This window comes from Phaethon lepturus, unplaced genomic scaffold (assembly GCF_000687285.1).
Source record: "Phaethon lepturus isolate BGI_N335 unplaced genomic scaffold, ASM68728v1 scaffold2967, whole genome shotgun sequence".
NCBI classification, from domain to species: Eukaryota; Metazoa; Chordata; class Aves; order Phaethontiformes; family Phaethontidae; genus Phaethon; species Phaethon lepturus.
Window position 1 is genome coordinate 108,848 of NW_010552344.1, and position 20,306 is coordinate 129,153.

Consider the following 20,306-nt stretch of genomic DNA (forward strand, 5'->3'; position numbering starts at 1 on the left):
TTCATCAAAGCTGAACATCTCGGGGTCGAATGGTGGAGGCACATATTTGGTATCTACTCCCATGGCAGTGAAGCATGGTCTCCTGTAAGCATAGGAGTCGCTGCAGCAATGTGAAACGTTGTCGTTTATAGGTGTGGTCTCCTGTCTCCTGCACATATCCTGAATCACAATGCTCAGCTGAAAAGAGAAACAAGGAAACAAGGACACACGTGAGGCAGACCTTCTACGGTAACAGCATAAAGTTCGTGTGACAATAACATAGCTGGCAGTGGAAGCTGTCAGATCTAAACACCTGCTCCGAAATGGCATGGTCTTAAAATGTAAAACAAATAGGTATTCCTGGAGTCGGGCACTTCTTAAACTGCAAAGAGTCCGTCCATTGGGCTACAATCAGTAAGGACTTTTGTTTTTCTTAAGAGAATGTTTAGCTTTCCCAAAAGCAAGCTGCCGCAGACCCAATCGACTGACTTTTGCTTTCTGAGGGACAGCAAAGTCTAGCTAAAATTTCGACAAGCTACCATCAGACAACTATTTAGGTTCTCACGTCCATTAAAAATGAACCGACTTTGAATTTTGTTAGGTAGATGCTTAGCTTACGGTGTATGAAAACTCATTGTGAGTTTACTATCTCAGCAGAACTCAACATGTTTGAGCACAGCAGAAGTCTCCAAGAGGACTAGAGAGAATAAACAAATGTACTCACATATCCCTCAGAACAAGGTAGGCGTCTGTCTTCAGGAAGCTGGCAGCACTTAGTACCAACGGCTGTCATTTTCTTTCCAATTTCAAGCAAGGTATGAGTTGATACCTGAGGCATTTTCTTAGTGTAGCGGATCAGAAGTCTGAAAAAGCCGAACAAAAATGACTTGTTTGCTCACATTTGAAGAATGCTCTACTGAGCTACACTACTGAAGTGAGAATAGAAGCAAAGCCCAAATAAATCTGCCCAAAGCAGCCAGCATCATTGTTTACATTGAAGAATATTTATCAGGTAGTCCTTACGCTTTAAGAAAGTCCGCCTCGCCATGGGTAGCGAGAAGATCACAGTTTGTCTTTACAACATCCTCAGTTTCTTTGACATGTTTGCTCAATTCCTCATGCTGCAAAGAAGTGAAAATGTATTAGTAATGCTAGAGCAGGACGTGCTGGTAACAGTCATACAAATATATGTTTTGACCTCTTCTAAATCTTCCTAGCTTTAAGATACCCGTTTTGCAAGGCCTTCTGTATAGCCTGGATGGCATAGGGAGGACTCGATTCTCATGTGAGTCCTAAATTCTAACAGAAATTCCCTTAAAAAGGTGGCAAGATTTTTGAAATTTAATTTAAATTAATTACCCATTAGACATACTTTCTAGACAATGGGGGTTTTTTGTTTGTTTGTTTAAATCGGGTGAATATTTCTCAAGTACAGGATTATCAGCCGTGAGGGGAACATCTTTACACCACTTGGCCAAAGCTGTCAGTGACTCAACGTGTGCTGTGACTTGCGTGTGATTCACCTGAAGATTAGGAGCCCTATGTTTAGGCGTCTCTATGTTAGCTGGCCACGCAGGTTTCCATTGTAATCCATGAGCAGCCATACTCAGTATAGGCAGCGGAGCCCATGGAATAACTCAGGTAACCAGCTGTTAGTCATCTGCTTCAGGACAAGCAGAATCACTTTTGAGAGACAGAGGCATCAGGCAGTTGAGTGAGACCAGTCTGAAATTTTGTAAGGTGACCAGTGAAGTTACTCTGTGATCTGAGAGAACTCTGTATCCTCGTAAACGGCAGTCCCCTGGACTGCTTCATCTCCCATCAGAACACTAACTTCCCCTGGGATGAGTCTCTCAAAACAATTTCTGTCTGATCTTCCGTAGGAGCTTCTCAACCCAAATGTTTCATGACAGGTACCGACCAAGCATTTTAGTTACGTGCAAACCAAGCTTTGCACCTACAGCATTTCCGTAGCACTCAGCAGGGTTGTCTGTTTTGCAGCACTTTTCCAGGAGCGCTTCATATCCCTTAGTAACTCTCAGAATCAGCTGCGTGGAGAACTCGGGGTGTCTTCGTGAGTATTCATAAATAAGCCTGAAAGACAGACCGGCCGACAGAATTAGAGCTCCCGAGTAACATGCCGCTTTCCTCATGCTCAACAGAGTAACTGACAATGGCAGTTCCTCAGATGAGATCAAGTAAGGCGGACAATGAGCTTGGAGTGCTGTTTCCTTGGTTTAGTAGAATTTTTTTGGTCTTTCTGTTGTCTGCCAACACGGCAAATGTGAGAGGAACAAAATAGTTCCCCGGGACCGAATACTTCTTAAGGAGATAATGTATGCAGGCATGCACAAAGCCCACGAATAAAAGCAAGGCACCGATCCGTTCAGCTTTGATAAATAGGACAATGCTGAACAGAAAGGGTCGCAAAGCTTGAATGATAAACTAGGGGCTCAACTAGGGCTGAAGCTACATCAGTTACATCGGACTTCCACGTGGTCATCTCTTTTCTCCATATGCACTTGAAACACCCAAGAGGACAGCTTTTCCAGCGGTGCAAAAGGCTGCAGTCCAGAAAAGACAGAGGACCATCTGCGGCAACGTTCAAACAGAAGCGCGCGTACTGTCGGCACTACTTACTCCGCCAAGAATGCGTCTTGGCCCGCCTCAAAGCTTTTACACACTTCCTTATCTTGTACATATTTTTCAACTACTGACGGAAGATTTTCGGGTTTCTCATCAAAATCTGATTCGATAATGCACTGGCTTCGTTCCACAACTGGCTTCTCACAGCAGTCTTTGATTTTACTTGAGAAAACATCTTGTTTAGAGCATATGTAGGTCATAAGCTCTGCCTGTAAAATGTAAAACATATTATCAGACGAACTGTGAAATAATAATTTAAAGATGGGTTAATTCACCTCCCCTCTCTTTTTCAAACGCCGTTCCCAATGAGAGAGACATAATCAGAGGGAAGGGCACATCCTGTGTGTGTTGAGCACGATATTCACAGGCGCGGGGGAGTACGCGGTTCCCTCCCTGATCTTAGAAACCGTGTGAAGACAAAGTCTGGAAAGCCAAGGAAAGTCATGGAGTGGTCCGTCACAAGGATGCCTGATTGATCTTGTCGGTCCTGTCAGGTGCCCAGCTCTGATAGAGGACGAAACACGGAAAGCCCCAGAGATTCATGAAGCCAGCAGTGGACACCAGCTGGCTTAAAAAGTGTGTCTAAGTTGCAGCCACACAGGCAGTATTTAAATCGTGTCACTGTCACACACTTTTGCTAATCCTCCCATGCAAGCTGTTTTCTAGAGTTCATTGGCACTACAGGAAAGCTGGATTAATGGCAGTACGTACAAAAGGACAGCAAAAAAATTGTTGCCTTTTTGCCTCTGCTTTCTTTTGCTTTTTTTACAATTGATCTCAAGTGAGTAAATACCATCAAGCAATCTCCCTGAAAAATGTTTTGATTTCAACCAAACACACACACAATACTGTAAGTAACGGCTCCTTGCCGTCACAATCGCAAAGGTCTAGATCCGAAACTGGTCCAAAACCTAGTTCCAGTAACAGTCAGCTGAGCTGGCCATGAGATTTTCAGTGGCTGAGGAACTTTCCAGCAGTGTTTAGTATGAGTGCCCTGGGCTGTGAAGGAGTAGTTGCACAAATTATTGTCTTCCTAAGCATTTTTCAAGTACGTAAACGTTCTAAAAAATATTTAAGCTTACCCTGTCGTCCATGCACTCTACCATGTCCCCTTCACAGCACTCTTTGTAGATATCCTTGACGTCATGTACAATTTTAAGAATTTCTGACAGTGGAGCCCTGGGATATTTCTGGCTTAGGAGAACAAGTTTACTAGGTGGAAAAGAAGAAAAACACGCTTGTTTTAAAGCTCTATTGAACGGAAACCTAGCAAGTCACTAACGCTTAAGATACTGCAGATCAGCGTTGTTCCAAGTAAATATTCATTCATTCTTCTCATCTAATTTCTGGTGGCTGGAAAAAAAGGGCATCGATACCTGCACCGGTAACTCTGTGCTCCTTTAAAACAGACAGAAGGAAGAAAGTCCGTGATTCTTCTGTTCTGTCTCGGCTGTCTATGTAAGAACCACACCCTAGAATTCCCTGTCGCTCTTGAGTGGCTGTAAAGCATCTCTAGATGACTTAGCACAGATGTATACAGTCCTAATCAAACCCCTACATCAAAGCTAACTCCCCTACATCAAAGCTGACTCCATCTAGTAAGGTAATCCTAGTCAATGTTAGTGTATTAGACTAGCCGCAGAAGGAAAGTTCTCTGTGCTTAGGCAGGCGATCCACTTACTAATTGCAGAAGTCTTTCTCCGCCTTAAAAACGCACAAGAACTGTGATTCCGCCAAATTTGACTCCTTGATTCCTTTAAGGTTCAAACTAGCAACCTACTCTGCTGATTACCAATGTGCCTATCGCTAAAAGCTGTAGGCATCGGAACGGGGCCCAGCTTTGGCATAAATGTAGATTAAACACACTGGAATCTCTGGTTCCGAGTGACGCTCCATCAGTTAACTCCACATGTCCAGGACTGGTTCTAGGGACGGTTTCATTTTTCTGTAACTCTCAAGGCTGATCCTGTTCCTAGCTCTCACTATCAGCCTGGAATACACGGGTTCACCTTTGCGTCCAGTCTTTACGCAGAAACCTGACCGTAATTAATTCTACATTGAAATAAATAGGCTAAGAAATTGCTGTGGGCCTAGTGTTGTAAGGCTGATCCCGTGATCTCTATTCTGCTGGACAATGATCCTCAGCCGAAAGTATGCTAAAAGTACCATGACTGCAGTTTTCAAACCGAGCGTATAGAAGTGAATTATAGAAGCTTATATCTTCCTCTTGAGTAGTTTCAGGTTTAGGTTAACAAGCCTGCTTTTTATAAAAAAATTATTGGAACTTACTCTGCTTTGAAAGTTCTCTCGCCAAACTTCTCGAGGATTCCACAAGAATACTGCTGCTTCACGCTTACTTTCTTGGCTCTTTCTTCTATGGCGACTGCCTATAGTAACAGGATGCACATCGTCACGTTAAAACTGATTACATCTAATGGACTGAGAAAAAAGCAAATCTGAAAATCCCACTTCAGAAACACAGCAGGTTCTGGTCCAGTTAGCTCTGATGAAAAGGCAACCAAATGAAGAATTCCTTAGGCAGTCCAAACCAGTATGCAATCCAGCATTTAACTTCTAGTCTATACGTTATATCTTATGGCACGGTGCAGTTCTTCTACAGACACGCTGCTGTTCACCAAATACTTATACTTCATTGAAACCCTGTAACTTCAAAGGAGCCTCAGTCTTTCAAAGCATCGCAGTGACGACACAGAAGTCACTGGGACCGAGTTTGAGACAAAGGGAAAGTTTGGCTCATGCCATTCTCAAGGTTAACGTGAAGCCTTGGCTACAGTTCTCTAAAAAGCAAAGCTATGTGGAAGTAATCTGCCCTTGATTCATAGGGCTAACGTATGATTAATCCTGACCCTTCGCAAAAAGCTTTTCATACAAAGGTTTGTATAAGCAGGCAGATTCTCTCCGTTTCTCACTCTTCCTTGTCCTCCGTTTGCTTGGGCAACGAATAGGGGAAGAATAGGAGAGACCTCTCGTACGCCTACACGTCGGATGTGGCCACGGCACGTTAGGCTGCCAAGTGAGATCTGTCTTACCATTCGGTAGCATGTCTTCTCACTACAGTTTACCAGAGACAAAAAGTCCCGAGTGCTAGATGTTATTTGGATTCAGCGCCATGTGCGCAATACTCATAGCTGCCTGATGATGCATTAGCAAAGGGACAAAAAAGACAAGCTTAATTATCTACAGCTTGATTCTTCTGTTTTTTTCACTTCAAAAAATTAAAATATGAATTTTTGGACCATTTTCGTGTCTATGAAGCCATATACAAATGTTTACTGAAAACCACCATGGGAAAGCACAGTTTTGAAATTAGGAACCATAGTTTAAGATTGGCCTTTTAAAGTCACTTCTCGCTTTAAAGAGAATTGCTGCTAAGATCAGAAGAGACCTTTATGCAGCAGAGCAGTTGCTTAGTTTTCATCCGCAGTGAAAAACTTGATATACCTTTTCATCCAAGCAAGCACCGACATCGCTCTCTTTGCAACAGCTTTGAAGTGCGTGTTCATAATCGGCAGCCAGACTGAGGATTGTTGGGGCATACAAGAAGGGGTTTCTTCGTGCAACAGAATAGATGAAACTATAAGGAAAAGAGAAACATAAGTTACATATTCCAACAACAACAGCAAATGGCCTTAAATCTCTTATAGCTTCTACAACTTTGATTTCTAGTTTAGAAATGTAATCTGCTTTCCTAACATAATGCCTAATAGTGGTAAATGCTCTGCTAAATCTCACTGTCTCCAAAGCAGGACTCAATAACAATGATGGAAAGACGAACTCCTTATATTGTCAGCCACTTAGCTTGACGTACTTATGCTTTTATAAAATAGGTTGTCAAAATTCTGCTTTTGAGTGTGAAAAATTCGTCTGTGGCAGTTTCACCAAGATTTTATTGCCAGTTTTTTGTCTTTTTACTGTTACAGAGAAACTGTCCCTAGAAACTCTCCAATTACAATGGGGGTAGTAGGAAACTGGAGCAAGTAAACTATTAAGTAAATGTTGGAAACGTCATTGTTTTTCAGGGTTTTTTGGGCAAAACATCTCTCTCAAGAGGTATAAAACATGATCGCTTAAAACCCATTTTTAATGGAAAAACCTGCTCTGGCATGGAATGAAAAAACGTGATCGGAGCTTCGGATATTTAATGACCGAGCAACCATTTTATACATGCAGATATGATGTTGACTACTTGCAACTTCTTCAAATGTCCTGCATGTCCACATCCTCTGTATAGCTTGGGGATCCCCCTTCTGCGTGACTAAATATTTAAACAGTACAAAATGGCCGTTTTACTTACTGTCCCAGGAGTGACACCCGGTTGTCCTGGTACTCCTTGCATATCACATCAGTACCTGGTCTTTGGTAGGGCTCAACGAAGTCTGGTTGGGGAACTTTAAATGACAGGAAACACTGGTTTCTTTCTGGATCAGCTTTACTACAGCAGTCGGCCATTGCACCATATGAGTCGCGGAGCTTTTCTACTTGGCAGATTTCATCGAGGAAAATGGCGGGCTATAAGGGAGATTGTGAGGGTCAGAACTATTGTTTATAGACAGTGTAACGTACATTGTATCTATCTGTAAAAGATAACCCAGATTGAAAAGTAAATACACTTTTACTAGATAAGATTGAGACCACAGATCAGAATAATCCATTGTTTTCAATACAATTTCATTAAGTTTTATTTTGTGTGGCCCAATATCAAAGCTGTTACAATGCTTTGTTGAAAAGAAAATTTATTTTAATTATAATTTAAAATACTCTGTGCAAGACGGTGATGTTCTTTTACCCATAATCTGACTAAACTGAATTTTCAAATGAATTGAAGCAGGATTTGATGTCCTGCTTGACGATCCGCTCGGGAAACCTTTAGGGAGAACTAATGTGGTCATGTCATTTGGTCTGAACGTTAGAGCTCGCAAGAGCACGACCACCTGAGTGGCTGGGCTGAAGCTGCTAGACATCGAGGGATTTTGCGTACCTGCAAACTTCTTTTGTTACCTGATCTTAGAAGATGTTTTTTTAAACCTTCTTTAATGAAGTACCTTAAATGAGCACACATACCTTTTCGAGTCATGACAGTGTGAAAACCCGCACACTTTGGTCAGTTTAATACCTAGAATTAGACCTGTATTTTACAGCTGGGGTATTTGTACTATATTCTAACATTTATTTCTAGGCAATGCTAAACTTTATGTGCTAAAGTGAGGTGTTTGGGCTCCGGTATGTGGCTCCACAGATCATTTAGGCTCTTCTGTAAGGCAGAGTCTCAGAACCTGACAAAACCAAATTCTTGTTTCAGCACTAACATCTGAGCATTGGTCGATGACAAGGCTAACAGTTTTAAACTGAAAGAGGGTAAATATAGACTAGATACAAGGAAGACATTGTTCACAATGAGGGTGGTGAAACCCTGGCCCAGGCTGCCCAGGGAGGTGGTAGATGCCCCACCCCTGGAAACATCCCAGGTCGGGTCGGACGGGGCTCTGAGCACCTTGATCTAGTTGAAGATGCCCCTGCTCATGGTGGGGGCGGGTGGACTAGGAGACCTTAACAGGTCACTTCCAACCCAAAGATTCTATAGTTCTTTGACAACAGCAACACCTGAAAGGATCGGATATAACTCCTCAGTGAGGATGATTCTGGTAGCTGCACAGAATGAGGAGAAACAACACCAAAGCATCCACTGCCTACCAGTGATTTTGTGCACTCAGGAGCATCCTCATTGGCCACACACTTCTGTGCCAGATCAACGACATCCTTCACCAGCTTAGACAGTCCTTCATAAGAACATCTCTGGAGATACTGGGCAAATGTGACCATGGTACTGAAACACAAAGCACATTTTGGAATATGGAGATAAGAAAAATAACGGTCAATATTTCGACAGGTGCTCCTGGATGCAAAATTTTTTGTTCAAATGACGCGCACAACTGCTTAAACAGAATACCATGACAAGCATAGTACTGGATGCCACTTCCTCCCTCTTCTCGCCTCCTTTTTGAAAAATGTTTTTAACCTTACTTCCCAAGAACAAAAGTCTTCAATAATATATTAGGAACAAAATGGAGAAGACTGCGATTTGAGTTTTTGGCCACTTTTACCAGCATATTCCTAAATGCCATAAACTAAGCCCATTTTTGCCATTGTTACAAACGATGACCTTCAGGCTGCCTTCTTTCAGAAGTAGTTATGTGCTTGTCAGTGCCCTCTGCCATTCCCAAAACCAGTTTCAAAAGAAAAACAATGAATTTTCTCAGATAATCTGTTGCACGTTTGTTTTTTGAGGTTGGTGGTTTGGTTTTGCTTTTTTTTTCTGGTAATGTCTCAATCCAGCACAACTCCTCTCCATCCTCAGGTTATCAAAACTTTATTACTCATGCCTATTTTCTTTTCACATAAGGAACACAGGCTTTCCATAACGTTTGCAGGGAGTTGTTTTCCCAGAGAGCAAGAAAGTTGCTGTCTTGCAAAGAAAAAGAAAGACTTTGGCAGGTCTTAAAATATTTGCAGGCTTTCTATGCTAACAGTACGATGGCTAACTCAATGCCATGCTTCAGAGAGACATATGCACTCTTCACTAACTCATACAGTGTGTTTTAGTTTCCCTTTTTTGTCCAATAGCAATAGAGATTGAAAACAATCAGAAAATGTAAGCTGAACGTTCACTTACACTGCCTTAAATGTCTCTTCCTTCAAATCATTGTAGCGATGGGCAATTTCACTCTTGTACTCTAGGAAGAAAAACAAAGAGAACAACGATGGTCCCTGCCACGTTGGCTGTGCTAGACCCCTTAAATAATACGTTCTGGGCACCTGGGGCCAGATTTTCAGAACTGCTCAGCATTCACCCAGTTCTTACTCTTAAGGGACTAATATCATTGCTTTGAAACACACCAAGCGAATGCTAAGCACTTGTAAAATCCCAACTTTGGGTGCCCCATACTGGGTAATCTGTACTGCTTTTCCGGGAACTTCAATCTAAGGCTTTTTTTCAGGCCACCTTGAAGTCCCTGTTGTCCCAGATGACCGTTCTCGTCCATTCGTTTGCAGATACCTAACTCTTACGCACATTCATCTTTCTGAAGGAACCCAAGCATGTAATTTTTAGGATTCTAATACAATAGTTACCTCTGTAAGGACACACTTAATTCAAATATTCAAAATGACTGCTGTGGCTTACTATTAAGGGTTAGTAAACGTGCCCTTTGCATAACCAACAACATTGCCCTGTCTACACTACAAATGGGGCAGTGGTTTTGTTCTAGAAATAACATTCAGGAGCATTTAGAAAACATGAAAAGTAATTCCTTTACCTAATGGAATATACCTGCTTTGATAATAAGGGTTTCAGTGCAGAAAATTTTAATGTAAAGATTTTTTGCTGCTGTTTGCTGGCGTTTCCAGTCAGCTCGTGCAAACTCAGTCTTGTTAAATTTGGGTATTTTCATGTTTCAAAGAAAAATCAAAAATATCAGTCAAAAAATTTACAGGACTGCCTGCAGAAATATTTGTTTAACTAAGGTCTAAAGTTTTATAGGACAGGGAGAAATGACACAATGAGGAGTTTTCGCCTAGCTTTCTTATAGCCCAGGCTCAGATGTAGATTTCTGGATCATAGACATACTCATATGAAAACCGTTGCCTTTAATTTGTGAGGAGCTCGCTTATGAGCTACCATTCACAAGACAGCACTTCCAAAAGCACAGTGCCTCTGCTTTCTGCATGCTGGAAAGTAACAGCTTCTGAATAAACAACATGCGTTCACGCAGTACACGGATGTTGCAAAGGGACGTCACCAAACTTACTTGCCCGCTTAAGTTAAGTTGCCTGGAGTGCTCTACCCATGTCCTCACCATTTCTTCCTTTAATTTTTTTTTCAAGTCAACCATATTTTTGTGTTCTCTTTGGATCAGGCTTGCAAGAATTTTTCATGACATCGCATTACAGTCATTAAATTGATAGAACAAAGACTGCAAAGACAACTAATTAGTCCTTTCTTACCTGCTTCTCGAGCAACTCTTTGCAGATTCCTGGATGTAGCAGAACTAAAGAGGAAAATAAACGAAATTAACGTTACCCACTTCATGATTGCAGGTTATGATGTGGGCTAAATTGCTCAGAAATGCTAGGAAGATTGAAGGGAAAGCGTTTGCCTATATACCCTTTACTACCCGTGTCTGTAAAATATTAACCAGAGAGCTGGCACTTGTAGATTTCCATTTGGTCTGAAGAAGATTACAAAACTTGGACTGTCCTTGCCAAAAATGAATTTGATATTATTTGTTTATTATGTGCTACTCTGGGCCTTTTTGTCCTGAAAAGGTTGAACCTTCCAGCACCCAAACAGATAAAAGTTTTGCGTAAATTTCCTTATCAAATGACAAACAAGGAGTTCAAGGCATCAGACAAAAAAGTCATCGAGTCTCATCCTATAGCCATGCTTTTCTTTTTTTTTTTTTTCTGCTACTATTTGTCCGAAAGTGTAGCAGGATGGTATTGTGCAGTAACAATTCACCCAGATAGGACTCAGTGCATATACATGCTTGTAATTAGAGAATTTTAATGTTAAATCACTTTACAAAGATGAGATGGCTCATCTAGACTTTGGCATAAAAAATGCAGATTGGTAAAAAACTGCTATGAGCACAAAGATACAGGTAAACAGAGTCTCCAGTTTCAGTTGGCTTCCGAATTCTTAACGAAACAGAAGGTAAAAGTCTGCAACGGGTACCAAGGAATCTGAATTTCCCAATCAACGTAGCTCCTGGGTGGAACAATTTTATGCAGACAATGGATCTGTGTCATTAAGCTGGAAGCAACACTTTTGCGCTCTGTAAGGCTGCATCTCACTCCAAATTTTGGGGACGTATGCTTAGGGTAACGTCCAAGAGGAGGGCTGCTCAAACAGCCAAAGGGCCGATTTGACCACCTGATTTGTTAGGTCCCATTCTGGTTTTCTGTGGGTGCTGCTATTCACCGGGATCCAGAAAACTGCCAAATACATGCGTAAACACTTGCAAGAGCTGTCATTTCATAATTTTTGCAATTCCTCACTTGCACTGCCATCCTTCCAAGAGTAATCTCTGAATTAAGTACCCCTCTCCACCTCTTCAAAAATTTTCTATTGATTTGTCGGTAACTTAGGAGATCAGACAACAGGAACAATTGTGAAGTTTGCACAGAGCCCCAGGACGTGGACTAAAATTGAAATTATTTTTGCAGATCACTCAGTGAGAGGCTTCAAAAAAAATTACAGGTATAAAGGTGGGTCCTTACTGAGTGCCAAGTGATGTAGTTCCACGGCAGGACATCCTATGATTTACTTCTAATGAATTTCTCGGGCAGCTGGATGTCAGCCCACACAACTACTCTTAGTGCGTTGCTGGAGGTCGTGCTCTGCCTCGCAACTCATTACTTCCGGTAGCAACTACCTACCTGGTATGGCCTAGAGCGAGGTCTTCTAACCCTTCCTTGTTCCTTAAGGTTCCCTTTCCCACTCTGTTGTTTTTTTCCTCCACTGAGCAGTTTTACCACAACTCTCTATTATTCCTACTAGGAGTAGTATGAATAATTAAATTTTCATTTTTCTGGAAATTTGACAAAATAAATAAGACTTCCCTTGGCTTCTGAACTTCGGTTTTTATACATGTCTTAAATAAATAAAACGACATGTCTAGGCAAAAAAATATTTGCAGGCGATTTTCATTTAGAAAAATGTCAAGGCAATGCATCTTGTCTTTCAGAAAGACCATTCTGTTCTCCATGAATAACCACATAAAACTTAAATGAGTTTACAGAATAGTTTGATACAACGAAAGTTGTACTAGCTGCTGCTTTTGCAAAAACGTTTTGCGTTTTCCTGAGTCTGCTCCCGGTATCTTTGTAGGTGAAAAACAGCATTCTTGTTAGTGATTGAAAGGAACAAGGCTCTATTTTGGGAATTAAAGGTTATCTGGATAATTCTTATATGAAGGATGGTGGGGGAAAAGCCTAATTTGCAGAAAAGCACCCCGGTTTTGTCATAATGTTAGAAAGAGGGATTATTTTCAGGGGGTTGTAGCAAAGTCCCAACTTCCTGGAGGACGATGTGAATTACGATGAATGATCTGCACCTTTCAGACCTGTGCTGCTTTAGACTAACAAAATCCCGGGAAAGAGCTGGTTAAACACTTCAGTCTGTAATTGGTTTTACTGACCATACCGCTCTGTCAAAGAAGCAGCCATCACTAAAACGTGGATCTCTCTAATTAATCTGTAACCTTCAGAATGGCTGAAGGCTATGTAGCACTTTTTTTGCACGGTCCCTTAAATCACTGACATTTGGATACATTAGCATTCTGAGTCTGGAAACTTCTGCAGATATTTTGCATTGATATAAACGGTGAGAGGTGGAACGGTGGATACACGGGCTTAACAATACTTTTCCCAAGATCTCGGATAAAAGGAATGCGAGGAGCTAACTCAGCAATCTGACGAGGACCTTCTGAGCCAATGAAAGCCACTCTAAACATGGAGTATAATTTTCCTGCAAACATCGGCTTCATTTAGCTGTGTCTTGAACCTGTGTCTCCTTTCAAGTCTTAACAGAGCATTCAGTGGGATACAAACTCACATTTAGGTGTCTTGTTGATAACCATAAAGTGACTTAAAATGCAGACGGACTGGACCACTGCCCACGTCAAAGTGGTGAAAAAAAAGCAGTAGTGGCAAATCATGCCTTAGAACAGCTCTTGAAATGCTCGTAGGCCGTATCAAAGCAGTCTTCAGCAAATGACGGCTAAGGACTGGGAAGGGAAAGTGCTTTCTGTTACACTGAAATTTAGCACAAGAAAAAGTCTCGATATGTAACGTTGCATCTCAAAAGCTATCTGGAATTTTCCCCTGCAGCATTATGCAGTGTTAGCAAGAACACTACTGTCCCCTAGAGTTAATATGTAAGTTTGTAATACAGGGTCCATGTTTATTTCTAGATATCTTCTGTTGTCTGTCCTGTCCTTCATGCCAACATTTCATATAACTGCTGAACGAGAGATCTGAACTCCGATGCTGATGTTTGTTTAACAATATTAAATATTATACTGAGCTTCCTGTTTCTCAATTCTTCCATACTGTGTTGAGTACACTTTCAACAAAGTTGTCCCGGTATTACAGAAACGAACATATCGATTCATTTTAAGACGAATGCATTTTCACACATGTTTATGTCTGGAATTACAGATGGTAACTAGTATTATTTCGGATGTGGGGGCCAAAGGACGGTAACTCCAAGAGTAACTGAACTGGGAAAAAAGGACGTGTCATTTTTAAATATTCCGCCATACCATGCTATGCAAAGTGAAAGAGTAGATACAAAGTGGATTACTTCATTCGCTGACTCCCATTGGAGAAATACTTTCAGGGATACATGTTTAACCAACTTCTGTGTGCATATGGCTGGGCTTCATTTTGTGCTGTATGCCCCCTTCTGCTGGATATAAAGCAATTAGTAAGGATGAAGAGATGCCACGGTAGAGCCAGAGCTCTTAAGGAGTTTCTGAGCTGTGAATTTTACAGTAACACGTCCTTTATCAGAAAAAAACCCCGAGTCGTTCACCTCCATGTTCAGGTGGTTTGCACTCAAAGGAGATTGCAGGAGAGTGGAAAGCATTCAGAAATTGAAGGGAAAGCTGTTTCATATTTCACTGGGATTAATGTTCCTACTGAAAGTTACACATACGTGGACCAAAATGTACTTAAAATTGCATGAGACTTACGAGTAACAGATTTGATAGATCATCATCAGAACAACTGCCAGAGCACTTTTGGGAAGTAAGGCCTTTTCAAAGTGATCTCTCAAAGCACAAAGACTATTAGTAACCCTCTAATTTTGTGGCCCTCAATTTTACTTACTTCTGTTTCTTCTTTGTTTTAAAGACCAAAAGTTTTGTTTGTGTGAACGGACTGTGAGATACACACCAAACCTCGAGGCTTTCAAGTGCCAGGATCCCAACTACCGCCAGTAACCGCAGTTCTGTTTTGGAGGCGGTTTTGTTCTTTGTTTTGCTTTGGCTTTTTACGTATCTAATGATAACACGAAGGAGGGCAGCCAACTACCAATTTTTTTTTCTTCCTCAAAGTGAAAAACAGCTTTCTGCCAAAGCGGATGGAACCACCAAAAAGAATGCTGTTTCTCTTCTCGTCCATCTGCAGGCGGAGGTGAGATGATGCTGAAAAAAGTGTCGCCGTCTCCTATTTCCAAGCCTGTGCCTACAGACATGTGGCTTAGCTGTTGGTTTTTTTTCCATCGGACAGTAGCTCATTTTTTAAATAACTGTAATTATCAGTATATTTCCAAATAAATGTCTGTCGTTCTGGACACGTGGGCAGGTACCAGTCTTTTCCTGCTCTGGTACGTTATGTTTGCTATTCTTATCAGTGATGTTTGGCTCCCATGCAAAACAAGTCAAACACCTGAAACAGATATATGCCTTTTATTTGAACAGAGATGGACTCATAGATATAAAATGAGCAAGAAGGCCCATCTGATGAGCAATCATAAACACGGAAAGGATTTGATCACAGTAGCAGAACAGGCAGAGAACTCCTAAGGTCTAGCTACCAGCATTCCATGTCGGGGCGTATCTTCCGGGCATACCCTCAGTAGTGATGCCAAGCCATTCGTCTTGGGTGACCAGCCACTCATCTGCAGTTTTACAGAGTTTCCTTTCATGAAAATAAGCATTTTTAAATCTACCAGAATGACTATTCATAGTGTCACTGCACCTAAATAAATCGAACACCTAATTCTAATTAGTGAATTAGAATTAAATTGCACAATAAGTGCCATTTGGAATTTACTGTCTTATTCCTGTAGTCTTCTGCTGGAATGGATTCAGGACCACAAATCTGCATCCTCAACACCTAACTAGTTTTGCAAACCGGAAGTTCGTGCCAAAATCTGCAACACGGACAAGAGTGGCCAGAACATGCAGTATTCGGTGCTTCCTTCAAAGTGAGGAATGAAGACCTCAAACAGGGTGACATGCAGACCTCACCGTCCCCACTGTGCTTGCTCTCTATCATCAAGTCCCTCTGGAAAGCAGACATTTTTAAAATCAAGCTGAAAAGCGTACCGAAGACAGTGGTTTTCACACGTGTATGAAAACGTTTCGTATATGTACTGTGATGTATGGTGGACATATGTTTTCCAGATTGCAAAGTTGAGCTTGAATTTGATAACCTGATGGCATAATTTGACATTATACCTTCCAAAGTCCATCTCAGCACACACAAACACACGCACACATACATGAATGACTCTGCTTTTTTAAGTTATTCTTTTCTTTTTGTTTAGGTAGTCCCCTAATCACCTGTTAACTAGGCGTTTACCGTGGCAGAACTTGGAAAATGGTTCTTTCGCACCATGCTAGCCTAAAGGCCTTGGGAAGGCCTTGCGAGCAGATGGAGGAGAAGCCAGTGCAAATCAGTCTTCTTTCTATGTCTCGTTGACCAGGTCTCAGCAGGCTGCCTATTTCGTGACGCTCTATATTGCCAATGTTACCGTTTCTCATTTACGGGACTTCACTGAAGTGAATTCAGTGCTGCCTTCCCTGAAGAAGCGGGTATCTGTTGGTCAGACACTTACTTTCAAGTGCACAGTTTGAAAACGCTTCATGCGTGGTCTTCTGCTTGAATTTTTCTGCTCAGCCGCTCGCCTCTTGGTTATATTAAGCTTCAGGCAAGACACGCTTTCCCTGTTCTTCCTATTTTGTCCTTTACTCCACTGGCAATGGCAGTGATATTAAGACCGCCAGCATCGTCGGGCTTCTGAGTCAGCTTTTTCCTATTCGCTGTGGCATTTGTGTATATTGCTTTGCTGCTGTGCTCTCTACTACAGTACTGAGAAGTTTACCCAGAAGTGTACCTTTACTATTTGACTGGTTATGACATAATGAAGATGCAACTAAATGTCTCTTTCCAGCCAAGTTGCACCAAGCGGCTCCAAAACAATTACTGTAGTGGAGTATCCATTGAAATGCTGTGTTGCTTTGCCCACGGTAATCACTGCAGCAGTATCTGACAATATGTATCGCTTCCAAAAACTAGATAATAGTTTATGGTAATGAGATCATTTCCGTTCATTCCTAATGTATGCTGAGCACTACGGGAGAGTCGCACACTTGCGTTGTCTGGCCCTGGATCTTCCTATGCGTGACAGAGCTGTTTAGCAGGTCTTACATCTCTCTCATAGTTATCTGCACGTGAGAAGTCAAAATGGCTCTAATATATATTCTCAGGAATAACTTTTCTGAAGAATATGTGTTTAGTAGGATCTTGCTTATATATGATGCCTTTTTTTCACATGCAGATCTTCCAAGTATCCTCAGGATGCTAGCAGCAACCGTGACCCTCTGATCAGAACTTACTCTTATTCTTAGGAGTTCCTGCCTTCAGTCTCCTACATAGTTGCTTTCAACAATGCTTTCCCTTAGGGAGAAAAATGCATTTTTCATAGCTTTCTCTTTGTGATCTAGGACTGCAGTGTGAGAAATCATCTCTCTGCATCTCGTAGTATCTCATAGTTTTAGCTCCGCTATTGCAAGAACGTCATTTGACAGTGTTCTGGGGGTGTGTAGGGTACTTCATAAAGACGCCTTCTGAGCATTTAGAGTAGTTTCTGAAGACTCTCACTGCCTGCTATGCCGGTGGAGCTTATTAGACACGCAGGTGATTGCAAGATACTTCTGTTGTGCGTACGTTTTTCTGTGGGTGTTAGTAACATTTACGTGAAAGCTCCCAGTTGCCATATTTCTAGAAACAACGTCCCAATCCCCAGCTCTGTGGCAACAGGCTTTGCAGCTGTCTACTCATTCACACCGCAGAGTATCACTGAATTTCTGAAAGGGCAAGTTAGTCCCCAGCCTCTACTGTTTAGATGTACCACATCTCTTGCATTTCCATCCTCTGCTCATCCTGGCGATTTATATACACCAGGCTGACAGGATAAAAAATGTTAAGGATTTTGTAATGAAGGCTTTGATCTGAGGTAATAATATCTTTTAGATGTGGGTATCTTCTCTGTCGGTTTTACCTGTTGAAAGCAAGCTGCGCCTAAGTTAGCGAGTGTATCATGTCATGTGCAGCAGTGAGCCAGAAATCCCCTTGTTCTTCCATCTTCCCCACTCACACTGATCAAAGACCATCAAAGAGATTCGGTTCGTACCTCGCTACACTACTTGTTATGCTGTCCTTACATCCAAAATACTCTCCGTTTCAACATTAATCTCTAGAGTATTTGAGTCCTGTTATGGAGCCTGGTTGCCTGTCCCACTTTTTGAATCCTGTACATCTGATCCCTAGGGCATTCTACCATCCCTACCAAGTTGTCTCATGAAATCCACGATGTAGCGATGTAGCTGTTTTTCTTATCGAGTAACAGTTGCCAATATCATCTTTTAGCAGCAACTATGAGAAGGGTTTTGTTTTGCCTTGCTAGTTAATATCTTACCGACTGTAGGCGTTTCATATTGACTCCTCTATAATGCACTACATGCCTTGAACCTATGCAAGTATACAGGCTTTAACGTTTTGTGAGGGCTATCAGCTGGCAAGTTCCGTGACTTGTAAGAATTAGCCTCTTTTTCCCACATCCCCATGAGGCTTTTTCTGTCAGTGCAAGTAGGTGATCTGAGAAGTGAATGAGGTACTGCCTTGATCGTTTTATCCATTTCTAAGGGCCCTCAAAAAGCGTAAGAGCGATGTTTTGGTATGAGTGAACTGCACATCTAATACAAAAGACACATAGGAAAGAATTATCCTAGGTGCAGCGTTACTCAGTTCCTGAAGTCCTTATCAGAAAGAACTTTTTGCTTCGGTGTATTTTATGAATTTCTTTTATATGCTATCTGGAATTTAAATTGTTGCGGTGGCGTGATTGATGTTTGTTTCATGATATAACCATCGGTGGCGATCTTTTTTTTCTTTCTCTTACATAATCTCGGGTGGCCTTTGGAATCCAGCATGTTCACTTGTGCCCTAGAAACTTTTTGGCACTCGGTTTCCTATTTCCATGCTGCTGCCTGAGCTTTGCAGCCTGTGTTCTTCTGAGTTTTATGATCCAGCTATTTTCTCTGGTTTGTATCCCGCTGATGTCGTATCTCCGCAGAAGCTCATATTCTCAGTGCCTGCTTGCATTCTTCTTTAAGGTTCCTTTTAAAAACAGCTGGCATAGCTGACACATGTGGAACCGTATATATTGAATTGTGTGCTTTTTCAATAACAGACAAAGCACTGATCTTGTTTAAACTCTATTTTTATTTCTATGTTTCACTTCCCACCAATTTTTATATATTTTTCACGTGTTTTCATGTTTCACGAGCTGTTGTTGAACCTGTTCTCCTTGTGCTTCTGTTTAGCTGTGAGCTGCCTCACAGATTTCTGACGACCCTCACAGATCTGCTGTAAGCTCTCTGAAAACTCTCACTAAGAGTCGTTGCGGTTCATCCTTTTCACCCGTCTGTCTCCGCCGTGGCTACCTTGTTTCCGATAGCGAACAGACAACATTCAACCTCAAAGAAATTGTTGGTGGTGCTGTGCCTGGAAAAGCGCAACTGCAGTCAACCGTAGCTTGATGGTCTTTGGCAGTATAGAAGAACCATTCAGTGAACACAGTTCAGTCAAGAGCCAAAGCTGAAAGTTTTTGTTTGGCAAGAGATTGTTAATATTTCTTTCCTAGGCTTGGCGCACTTCAGGTTTAGCCACAAAAGAGGTAACTTCTGGGGAAGGGCAGGGAATGTTTGGAGTTTTTTTTTGTTTTGAATTCCTTTAAAGCATTTATGTGTGAGTTCCAATTGATAAAAACCATGGCTACAAACTTTTTTGTAAGTTGAAGCAGGTGTATTTGCTAAAATCAGAAGAAAAGCACGTTGAAAATGAGCTAAGGATTCTGGGAGCCACCGGTTTTGCTTCCAACTTGAAACACCTTAAGAATATAAAAAATTGCTTTATATCCAGCAATGTGGGACATCTGGAAAATTTCATAGATTTTACATGGACTCCCCCATTCTGCAGCTGACACACCCAGATGTTACTGCATCATGGGCAGCCTTTGTCCCTCGGCAGTGCTGACACTCTTCCTTTGTCCTATTTTCCTTTAGTTTCATTGTAAACTTACGGTTTTCCCGTTCTGGCCTAAAAGCTGCAGAGCTGACAAATATTTTCCCTTTCACGTCCATCTCCACAGAAACAGAATCTGTGTTACTGCTGTAATTGTTCTCTGATTTTGTGCTGTATTTTCTGTTATGCCCTCTAGATTTTTTTTATGTTGGTTTGTTTCTTGGGAGGATACCAGTTTATCTATTTGAGACAATTTGTAAATGTTCAAGCACTGAGGAGAAAAAGAGAGTGATGCTGTTGTCATTCTTTCCTCCGTTTCTGAGTAACCTATTCCTGAAGGTAAAGCTCCTTCAACTTTGAAAAATGGAAAATAAGTCACTTTAAACGAAGCCCTGGAGCAGGAGCGGCGTTTTCCACCTCCAATATCCCCTACTGATTTTGGAATTTCTTTAGCTAAGAGTCAGGGCCTGAGCTAGCACCTTAACAGGAGAATGGAAGCTCATAGAGCTGTTTGCAGGTCCTTGTTGCTGGTGGAATGTTGATAGCGCAAGAGAGACAGATGAATG

The 20,306-nt window shown here is 41.6% G+C and overlaps 1 protein-coding gene across 1 annotated transcript in view; it reads right to left on the reverse strand.

The window, feature by feature from the left end:
- ALB (albumin) overlaps window positions 1–10,776 on the reverse strand; it is a 12,880-nt gene extending 2,104 nt beyond the window's left edge. The window contains exons 1-12 of the mRNA XM_010291170.1: window positions 10,648–10,776; window positions 9,317–9,377; window positions 8,338–8,470; window positions 6,941–7,155; window positions 6,088–6,220; window positions 4,915–5,012; window positions 3,708–3,837; window positions 2,620–2,834; window positions 1,941–2,073; window positions 1,003–1,100; window positions 704–842; window positions 1–177 (exon numbers count right to left, since the gene is read on the reverse strand). The exon at window positions 1–177 is cut by the window's left edge and continues 59 nt beyond it. Of these exons, the coding sequence (XP_010289472.1) occupies window positions 1–177; window positions 704–842; window positions 1,003–1,100; window positions 1,941–2,073; window positions 2,620–2,834; window positions 3,708–3,837; window positions 4,915–5,012; window positions 6,088–6,220; window positions 6,941–7,155; window positions 8,338–8,470; window positions 9,317–9,377; window positions 10,648–10,732 (1,617 nt within the window). The 5' untranslated portion in view covers window positions 10,733–10,776. The remainder of the gene's footprint in view (window positions 178–703; window positions 843–1,002; window positions 1,101–1,940; window positions 2,074–2,619; window positions 2,835–3,707; window positions 3,838–4,914; window positions 5,013–6,087; window positions 6,221–6,940; window positions 7,156–8,337; window positions 8,471–9,316; window positions 9,378–10,647) is intronic.
- Window positions 10,777–20,306: the final 9,530 nt, after the last annotated feature.